At 41.7% G+C, this 11,157-nt stretch overlaps 1 protein-coding gene across 1 annotated transcript; it reads right to left on the bottom strand.

The window, feature by feature from the left end:
* Nucleotides 1–3,291: 3,291 nt before the first annotated feature.
* LOC134541351 (serine-aspartate repeat-containing protein I-like) lies at nucleotides 3,292–9,473 on the bottom strand. Its single transcript, XM_063384773.1, has 3 exons — nucleotides 9,468–9,473; nucleotides 3,595–4,460; nucleotides 3,292–3,526 (listed from the first exon to the last, which is right to left on the bottom strand). The coding sequence occupies exons 1-3, from the start codon at nucleotides 9,471–9,473 to the stop codon at nucleotides 3,292–3,294; spliced, it is 1,107 nt and encodes a 368-aa protein (XP_063240843.1).
* Between the last annotated feature and the right edge of the window lie 1,684 nt (nucleotides 9,474–11,157).

Genomic DNA, 11,157 nt, shown 5'->3' with positions numbered 1-11,157 from the left:
AAATTATAAAAATATATTGCATGTAAACGAGGGCTTAAATAATAGTTAGCCTCGATATCCATAACGTATTTAAGGAGATTATAACGTCTCACTTAAATAATACTGGTGTGGTGTGTACAATAAACGTCATGTAAGCAGTTAACTTGATGTAAACTTCCAAGAGCGACAAAAATTCATTACAGCCAAGAAAATATGGCGTAATATTAGTACTGGCATTGTAATTTTTCCTTTTTTTTTTAATTTCATTTAAAAGAAAATAATATGTTTTTCGTGATTGCAGATGTAAGTATAATATTCTTACATATATAGTATATAATTTGATACAAGCACCTTATTTTTTTACACATAATTTGTGTTTACACATAAAATTTTAATTATAAATTTGCTTGAGTAAATAAAACTGGACAGCTTATATTATGCTTATTTTTATTTAATTGTTTGAAAACTTTGTTCTAAATTCCATTATTGGATGATTTCGTTAAGAAAATGTGTATATATGTATATATAGTAGGTTAATAAATACTCGAAACATACATTTTTAGTTTGAATTAACGACTTTTTACAGTAACATGTGCAAACTGGCATGAAATACATCCTGTAGTTACTTGGAAAAACCATTTTTGGCCGTTTGTGTATAGGATGGCTGTAATATGGAGGAAATACACTATTGTTACTTATCACAGAATGACCTTCAGGTCCCCCCCCCCCCCTTTTTTTCTCTCAAGGTTTCGGCCTAGTATTCTGGTAGTGTTACAAGAAACCTTTTTCAAACAGGTTCATCAAAACCAGTTTGAGAATATAAATGACTGCCGAATTTGTTTTGCGAATGAAATAGCAGGAAAACAGTTTTATATCCAGCTGTTTGTTCAAGCTTGTCACGTGGTTAACGACCACAAGTTCACGTAACGCGATATTCTGCCTTTCAGACGTGTCTGCATCACACCTACCGCGCTGTCGCCATTGCGGCATTACAGTTTCCAAGCGAACGGGTGTGAGAACCAAAAACTATAGTTTGCCGTAGAAATCTGTAAGTGGACGAGTGTCATAGGCGCAGTTCGAGGGGTGTCAAGGGGTGGCAGTTGTCATCCCACAATCGTCCAACTCAGTATTTAGCCACCCTTTTTGAACTAAAAATATCATTAATTTACGAAACTAAAAATAAAGTTTCACAAGCACGGCACTTTCTTGATTCATTATTAATCAAGCTTTGTTTATGCTAGCGCAGAGAAATGAAATGTTTCTTTGGAACGTGTGTATTGAAATGTTAAATAGAAGTAGTGGAGTAGTAGGCGTGACCATAGGCGTGCGCAGGACTTCAGTATTGGTGGTGCCAGATTACACAACAGCCCTGTCATTCACGGACCCCGAGCCTAAAGCGGGGGGTCCGGGGGTCCTCCCCCGGAAAAATTTGGATTTGAAAGCGTAAAATGGTGCTATTTAAGGTGTTTCCGAACAAAAACATTAAATACACAGATGTAAATATTTTAACATTTTTTATGACAAATTATGGCTTTGAACGTTATAATCACCAGGAAAACTACTAAACTATTTACATTTTTAAGCTTTGTTGAGCGAGCCATAAAGTAAATTGCACAAATTGTTTGCACGGAATTCATGCTGGTGGCTTTGAAAAACCGTACCTATATGTTTTCTGAAGACGCCAAATAAATGCTAAAAAAAATATTCTCAAATTTTAAGTTTTAAAATCAACAAATGAAGGGAGTTTTTGAAACACACCTAAAATATGTAAAATATTAAAATAATAAAAATACACAAATAAGAGTGGGCAAAAGTTTTAACTTTTGGAATACAACAAAAATGTTTTGTCGGCGACTGCATATAAGTCATCGAGTAAGCCTATCCTTTTAACTAACTAAACTCTCTCTCTTTTTTTAAATAAACCCTGGCGGACGGCGGCTATTATTCCGTGCGCCTGCCGAGTGGAGTGAACAGTGGACACCGAGCGCGCATTCTATGTAATTCGAGGATAACTAGGAGAAGTATTTACATTTCAGAAGTTTCGTAGCCGCGGCCCGCGTTTACAACACAAGTAATTGCACCGGGCTTGTTTCCGTGTGTATAGTTGGTTCGATTGATAATTGATATACTGATAGTGTTATGAGCACATATCTGTAACTCGACACGATTGGAAAACATATTTTTTTGGAAATAATGCGAATTTTTGTAATAATGTATTATTTGTGCTTGTAAAAAACAAAATAACGTTAACCCTAATGGTGGTGCCAAGGCACCTGTGGCACCTACCGTGCGCACGCCTATGGGCGTGACATAATAACACAGATGCTAAAGAACGAGAATGAACGAAGTCTCGTCCGGAAGAGGCAGCACAGTCGCCGCAACAGTTGTGGGCCCGGCACACTGTAGATTTTTTGTCTTTTCTAACGAGTTGTATGTCGAGTCGTCTGCCTGTTGCTGGTGTGCTCTTCTCAACAACAACAACAACAACAACAACAACAACAATAACGATCTACTTGTGCAGTATGACGTATGCGCGTTTGTTGTTTCAGTTTCCTTTTTGTTTTGCGTTTAGTTTATTTATTACATCATTAATATCGAGTGAAAGACATTGATACACGTCGGACACGGGTGAACAAGAACTTAAGAATTTGCAGACGGCGTACGAGGTGACAAAATTTATTTATAAAAAAAATTGACCAATATTATTCAAAAACACAAACCCCTCCCCCCCCCCCCACACACACACAAACTCACACAAACACATATATGTATATATAAATATATTGTTACGGATTATTAAAATAAATAATAATTGACGTGGGAAAACTACTGAGTTCGTAAATGAATAGCCCGATTAAAGATTTTACTACACTGTTTTATTGATTGCCAATATTTACATCACTAACAAAACAAATAATCTTCTAAAAATGCCTAATGATCAATTACACTAAAAAAATGTTTACTCGGTATTTACACACCGCACACCTCGCTGGGCCGCACCTCTGGCGCAACTCTCGCCGCAGCACCCCTCGTGGGTCTCCGTCGCCGCACACCGCCACCTCCGCCGTCGCACTTCCCTTCGCCAAGGCTCCGCTAGACGCTTCGCTCGGGACTTCGCTCGGGACTCTCGCCTCACCTGCGGCACTCTTACCACTCAACTATCGCCGAGAAACTCGCTCGCCAAGGAACTCCTCGCCCAGAAACTCCGCCGCACCCGCGGAACTATCCCCCGGACTATCACCCCGGAACTCCGCTGCATCCGCGGCACTATCCCCCGGACTATCGCACATGAACTCCGCTACATCCGCGGCACTATCCCCGGACTATCACCCCGGAACTCCGCTGCATCCGCGGCACTATCCCCGGACTATCACCCCGGAACTCCGCTGCATCCGCGGCACTATTCCCCGGACTATCACCCCGGAACTCCGCTGCATCCGCGGCACTATCCCCCGGACTATCGCACATGAACTCCGCCGCACCCGTGGCACTATTGCCCGGACTATCACCCCGGAACTCCGCTGCATCCGCGGCACTATCCCCCGGACTATCGCACATGAACTCCGCCGCACCCGTGGCACTATTGCCCGGACTATCACCCCGGAACTCCGCTACATCCGCGGCACTATCCCCGGACTATCACCCCGGAACTCCGCTGCATCCGCGGCACTATTCCCCGGACTATCACCCCGAAACTCCGCTGCATCCGCGGCACTATCCCCCGGACTATCACCCCGAAACTCCGCTGCATCCGCGGCACTATTCCCCGGACTATCACCCCGAAACTCCGCTGCATCCGCGGCACTATCCCCCGGACTATCACCCCGAAACTCCGCTGCATCCGCGGCACTATCCCTTGGACTATCACACATGAACTCCGCCGTACCCACGGTACTATCCCCCGAACTATCACCCCGGAACTCCGCTGCATCCGCGGTACTATCCCCCGAACTATCGCACATAAACTCCGCTGCATCCGCGGCACTATCACCCGGACTATCACCCCGGAACTCCGCTGCATCCGCAGCACTATCCCCCGGACTATCACCCCTGAACTCCGCCGTACCCGCGGCACTATTGCCCGGACTATCACCCCGAAACTCCGCTGCATCCGTGGCACTATCCCCCGGACTATCACCCCGAAACTCCGCTGCATCCGCGGCACTATCCCCCGGAATATCACCCCGAAACTCCGCTGCATCCGCGGCACTATCCCCTGGACTATCACACATGAACTCCGCCGTACCCACGGTACTATCCCCCGAACTATCACCCCGGAACTCCGCTGCATCCGCGGCACTATCCCCCGAACTATCGCACATAAACTCCGCTGCATCCGCGGCACTATCACCCCGGAACTCCGCTGCATCCGCAGCACTATCCCCCGGACTATCACCCCTGAACTCCGCCGTACCCGCGGCACTATTGCCCGGACTATCGCACCGGAACTGAACTCTTAACTCCACTCTGAAGCCGGCGTCCTGGGCTTATATAGACCCAGACGCCACTTCTAGAATTCACGAGCGAGCTGGGGCCAGTCGCGTCATTCCGCGCCGACCCGACGCCAGAGTTATCGAGACAGGCGTCGGCGGCCCGTGGAACTCCCCAGCTGCCAGGTGTCAGATAACGCCACAAAAGGCAGAGAGTCGCTAGGGGAGTTGGTGGGGGGGAGGAAGGGGGGTAGCGACGACCCTTGTAATCCACCAGGCGCGCGCGGCATGTCTCACGTTACGGTGGCCACGTGACCTCAGTGGCTGTGCGGGGCCGCCAGCCAGCTCCGAACATACGCGCGCCGCGGCCCTGCTCACGTTCGTAACATTATATATATAGTTACGATCATCACTGACTTAAGTAATGATCGCGTAACGCCGTGAGACAGCGCCTGCCTGCAGAATGCCAACGTGAGGCGGGAAGTCGCCCACCAGGAGTCTAAGCATCAGGTAGCCATACTTGCTGTTTTACACACAACAACACTTTCATGTTTTTTTATATCTTGTAAGAAGTGCATTTGTATTTTTTCACCATAAATGGTGTTAGAAGTTAAATAAGAGCTTTTAATTTATTTTATTGGTGAGATTTCAATCATTCCTTTACGTTTATAATTTGAATAATTAACTTCGCAAATTAAGTAAATATTCAATTTATCGCTGAAAATAAATTTTTATTACGAGAGTATGTGGTTATATGTCATTAAAGATAATTGAATGAGACGATTCACACGCAATTTAGTTTATCAAGAGGTTCTTCAATTAAAGCAATTTTTTGTCAAATACATTTTTATCATTATATGTATATATCAGAAATAATTTTCATTTGATCAATATTAAAATTAATTGAAATTTTAATAAATATTTCGTGTATATTAAATTGTTATATTCATCATTTTTCAACTGGCGCCTTAGGTGCCTTACCACTAATTAGTTCACAATAATTGCTTTGAAGTCGTTATTGTTCTGAGTGCACAATGCACTGGGACTCTGAGAACAGATGAACAAATTAATATTAAGAAATGCCCACAATAAAACGTTGTACCAACACTACCTGGCATAATTATTTAAAATAGGAATATTAGTAATTAATTGAAAAAATATCAAAATACTGCTGAGAGGCGAACTGAAGAATACAGCTAAGGCACATTTTAGGGAAGGCTCATTTCAACCACGCGATTTAAATTTTTCTAAAACTCATGGAAGGTAATTTAGGCTAGAGTGGCATAACATGTTTTCTTGGTTTGAATACAGTCCTATAAACGGCAAATCATTCTGTTTTGTCTGTCGTGCGTTTTAAAACCCAAAAGAAAAAAAAAAACAATGTAGAAGATGTGTTTGCACTCAGTGGATTGTAGAAGTAGAAGAAAGCTATTCTCTAAAAAGAAGCAGATAAAAAGTAAGTGGCACTATTATTGAAAAAGTAAATCAACAGTATTCAGAAGTACAAGAAAACAGATTGTGTTTAGGAGCTTTGTGCGAGTCATTGATATTTTGTGGCAGGCAATCTATTGCTCTAAGAGGCCATGATGAATCGCGTGGGGGCATTCCATACCACCTGAACCCCCCCTCCCCCCCCCCCCCCCCGAATTCACCACCCTGGCGGGAGGGGGGGAGGGGGCGTTCGCCTTGCCACCCTGGTTAAAAAACTGAAATTACCCTTTGACAAGGTATATGTTCGCTTATCACCCCAGCTGCTAAAAGCTACGGCCGTGTTATCAGCTTTTCTTATCAGAGCGCCCCCCCTACACAGTTAAACACCGTCATTCACAAACAGTTGTAAGAGAGTCTGCTGGTCTTAGGCAGGGTCGCCCACAGACATTTTGTGGCCCGGGGCAGAGTTTGGGTTTGTGGCCCCTTCCCCTTAAAAAAAAAAAAATAATTTGTTTGCATTCCATCGGCCCAAATTGGCCATTTACACACTATTCCCCTGAAACTGAAGAAGAGAAACCTGGGTCTGGTGTCTACGTCTCTATATAAGACTAATGCCACCAGACCTGTATGTAGTTTAGAAAAAATGTATTGGAATGATTATGGTTACTGTTTCAGGGAAAATAAAAAAAGATGACAATTTAAAAAAAAAATTAATATCACTAACTTTGGTATTGAACATTTTTTATTTAAAACACAACTATTATATTCGAAGTGTCGTTTGATAGCTCTTAAATTTAAATTATATCATAACACAAAAGTGCTTATATTTACTAACACTTAACTTTGTCAAAACATTATGTTAAACGTTATTTCTTAAAAAATTGAACTTAAAAGCAAGAAATGTAAAAAAAAACACACACAAACACACAGAAACACTCGAAACTGTTAAGGTTACACACACAAATAAATTAAAACCTTCTTTCCTATTCTTCATTGCAGTAAAGTCATTTATAATCTTATGAAAAGACAACTTGTCTGCAAGCTCATGCTCGATACTTAATAACATTAGGTGATTTGTCTATCTTCAGTTGTGGTTGATCGTAAGCGGTTTTTGATCAATGGCAGTTTACTAAAAGCTCTCTCATCAGATGCTACAGATACTGGAGCCGCATTTGAGAAGACGAATAGCCGTACAGATCTCAGGAAAAGACCGACTGGAATCCTTTTTTTTTGTAAATCATGTTAAGAATGCCTAGGGCAGATGAAATACGACCACTCACATACAGTTTTGATTCTTTTCGAATTTTGTAAACAATGTTTTTTTTTGTAAATCTGAAGGATAAGTTGACACAACGTTCTTCAGCTTGTTCACGGATTTGCTTCTCACTGAAAATATATTCTGTTGGTAGGACTAACGTCTTCTTTTTGTGCTTGAACAGTACTCTTGTTCTTCATAAAACGGCGGCGTTGAATTATAAATGGCTTTGTTCAGTGTGACACTCAGTTCGCCTTTGTTTGTATAAGAGCGACGAAAGACTCTCCTGACAGTTATTCAACAGTGTTGATCCTTATGGCCCGTCTACAATAACAATGTCGTATACTGTGTCCGAAGGACACTCGTCGCTGATTGGTCCACGTGACCCTCTGACGTCATGCGTCAAGTGGGCGAAGGTCCGAACCTACCTGGTCCGAAGACATTCGTCAATTTGAACTTTTTGTCCCAACCTGTGTGCTTCGGACACAGAAAAAGAACAGAACACTCACGATATTTGAATTTCCGGTTCCCGTTTGAAAACGTGGTGTTTGTTTTTGTTAATTATCTGAATAAATATATAATATTGAACTCCCACAACTTTCATAAGTTCAATCTCAAACTACAAAGCATCAAAACAATAAACAAAAACATTTGGTTTGGCACATATACTGCGCTCTGGTGACAACTTTAGAAATCAGTACATTCGGACATCGGACATCGCAATTGTGGACAGGGCAGTTTTCAGTGAGACAATGTGACGTCACTCACATTCGGATAAGGACACGGGCCACGCACAGGTTAGGACTATTGTAGACGGGCTCTTATTCGGACTTGATAGTTGCAGAAGCATCAACAAGGAAGGCCTTGATGACATCTGTACCATCAGCAATGGAAGGGTAGTAGTTAGGTTATGCCGATCCGGGGACAGAGGCTGGAGGCATAGGAGCCCCGAGCAGTGACCTTTGACCCCTGACGTCACTGTTATGACCTTTGACCGATGACATCATCACCGATTTCCTGGAAATTTCCCGATTTTCCGCCAATTTTCCTCAAAATTTCCCGTTTTTCCCTCAAATTTTCCTCAAAATTTCCCATTTTCCTACAAAATTTCCCTACAAAAATTCCCCATTCCCCCAAAACTCTAACAACCCGCAAATCTCCGGATAGAGGCTTGGCAATTTTCTAACAATCCGCAAATCTCCGGATAGAGGCTTGGCAATTTTCTAACAATCCCCCCATCTCCGGATAGCGGGTTGGTATCCCCCTTACCTACCCTCCCATATCCGGATCTTGGATTACGTCATTTCCGGCCACCATTTTGAATTCTAGAACTTTCAACCATTTTGTTTTCCAGTATTTAATATTATGAAGTCATAGCCGCCATTTTAATCACAACAGTCATTTGTTTTCGTCTGCTGGAGGCCGCCATCTTGGATGTTGTTACTATCGCCATCTTGAATTTTTTTCTTCTGTGCTGGGGCCCGCCATCTTGATTTTACATTATGTTCCGCCATCTTGGATTTCCCCATCTTTGTTTCTTCTGTTTGTTCCTAGAGAGCGCCAGCGTCGCTCTGTCTCGTCACATAAGGTCGATATTTCATTACATACCAATGTTATTATGATCCTTATCAATGTATTAAAATATGGTTTTTATACAAAATACATTCGGTACAGCTGAGATTCGAACCATCGTTCACACAGCTCTGACCTTTAGGTTAGAAAACATACGCCTTTAACCGCTCAGCTATCAAGACAATTACCGATCTAAGAATTAAATAAGGTATATATATAAAACATTAACACACATATTCGGACTTGTAATATTTTTATTGAAAGTAATAATAGCATCATCTTTTCGAGAATTATACGACATATATATATTTTTTTATTTTTATTGTTTCAATACTCGCTACCAGGAGCACTAGTGTCTAGCAGAGTGCGGCCGCCATCTTGTTTTCCGTATTCGCTACCAGGAGCGCTAGTGTCTATCAGAGTGTGCAGCGGCCATCTTGTTTTCAATATTCGCTACCAGGAGCGCTAGTGTCTAGCAGAGTGTGCAGCGGCCATCTTGTTTTCAATATTCGCTACTAGGAGCGCTAGTGTATAGCCAAGTGCAGCCGCCATCTTGTGTTCAGTATTCACTACCAGGAGCGCTAGTATCACTTAGTACACACATTAACTGCCAGAGGGCGTCATATTAGTTTAATTCTACCCTGCTGGAGTGTAGTGCTGTCTTGACCTATAAAATCTTAAATATGTCCCTAACCTCGAACTTTCCACTATATTGGATTATAGCATTTATGTTCACCTTCTTGTCGCCAAAACTATCTTGAACATCACATTTCACATTACTGCCGACACCCTGAACTTACCGCCATCTTGGACTATATCATCACATTTGACTTATAACATATCCGCACAGCCGCCAACTTATATTTTGTTATCACACACTTTAATCTCGACCACCAACATATTGTATTATCATCTCATGTATGCACCCACCATACTTGATTATATTAGCATACTAACTTTCATCCTATGCTAGAGTATGTAGATTAATTATTCGTAATGAGCATCACCTGATCCTCCCAAATACTAAGATTTAAAAAAAAAAAATGTATTGTCATTAAACTTATCACGGTCCTTATACCAAAGTCATACTGCAGACTGTGCACTGTAGCACTCTACTCAAACTGACTTACATAGCTTATGTTTTCTTTACATGCATTCCTTTGCGATTACATTTTATTTATATTGTAACTCAGTATCTCATGTAAACAATATTTAAGTATCCATATATATCATTAATCTTAATAGCAAATGTTATGGTCATGCATGCATCTTTTTTTTATATTTGTCACCATAAATTAAGCAGGATAAATTAAGGGAAATAAAAAAAAACATGGTATGAATGAAAAATTTATTTTATTTACAACGTTTATTTTATACACAGTCTTTTTACACAAAGATATATACATCTATTTATCTAGTGGGTCGAAATGGCTAATTCTCAGCTCCAGACGGTTCACCGAATTCAGCGTCCAACCAGATCCTTTACCCATATATTCTTCCTCTTCCTTGCAGAGTTTTTCAATACTCTGTTTAACTGACTGCTTCACATCGTTTGAAGTATAAATTGCAGCAGCCGATGTCTTGAAAGCACGCTTGCTCACTCGATTCTCGTGCGGCTCCGGTTTACCATATAGACAATCCAACCATAAGTTATATTTTAAAGGCCCATGCGATGCTGTATCATCCATAATCTGTTGTATTATATTCTGCTCAATATCACTCAGAAAAGTGCAGATATCTTTGGCCTCACTAAAAGTATTTAGATAATAATAGTCTTTCAGAACTCCTCCAAATGCAGATTGCGCCAAGTAAAATCCATTATCAGTTGTCTGTAACTGACCAAGCATAGTGTTAGATTTATGTCCAGATGACGATGCGGGTGGTTGTTGCTGCTGATCTCCTTTAATGCTGGAGCCTGTGCACATGGGTACCTCTAGTTTAAATTGAGGAATCGTAACGTTCACATGCTGTGCACCTTTACAAATCTTCATATGTCTTTTCAAATTATCTTTGCGAGTAAACCATTGATTGCACTTAACACACTGAATCTTTATACGAGAGGGACTCTTCATACATTTACTTCTCTCATGCCTCCTTGTATCATGAGCAAATGCAAACATCATGTCGCAGTAGTTGCAAGGATGTCTATTTGATGTGCCTTCCATGTCTCGGTTAGCTGTGTCCAAGACCGATGGTGCTACACTTAAACTTGGTGTGCTATTTTCAAAATCAATGTAACGCTGTTGTGCTGACGTCCTCACTTTCGACCGCCTAGCTCTTCCTTTGCATATCTTCAGGTGTATTTTCAAGTCATCGTTGCGAGTAAACTTCTTCCTACATTCATTACAGAAAACAATAGTGCGAGATGGATTCTTCAGGCAATTACTCTTCTCATGACGTCTCATGTTAAAACTTGTTGAGAACATCATATTACAGTGCGGACACCGATGCTTCATTGGTGGTGATGGCTCCATGCAGGATTCCGAAGAA

This window comes from Bacillus rossius, chromosome 18 (assembly GCF_032445375.1).
Source record: "Bacillus rossius redtenbacheri isolate Brsri chromosome 18, Brsri_v3, whole genome shotgun sequence".
NCBI classification, from domain to species: Eukaryota; Metazoa; Arthropoda; class Insecta; order Phasmatodea; family Bacillidae; genus Bacillus; species Bacillus rossius.
The sequence above is the reverse complement of the archived record's forward strand: the minus strand, read 5'-3'. Positions and strand labels throughout refer to the sequence as shown.

What these genes read in the sequence shown, in the direction of transcription:
- LOC134541351 (XM_063384773.1), bottom strand. An exon ending in CCGGGGATAGTGCCGCGGAT is followed by an intron (nt 3,527 to 3,594) that starts GTAGCGGAGTTC and finishes CATGTGCGATAG; the next exon opens with TCCGGGGGATAGTGCCGCGG.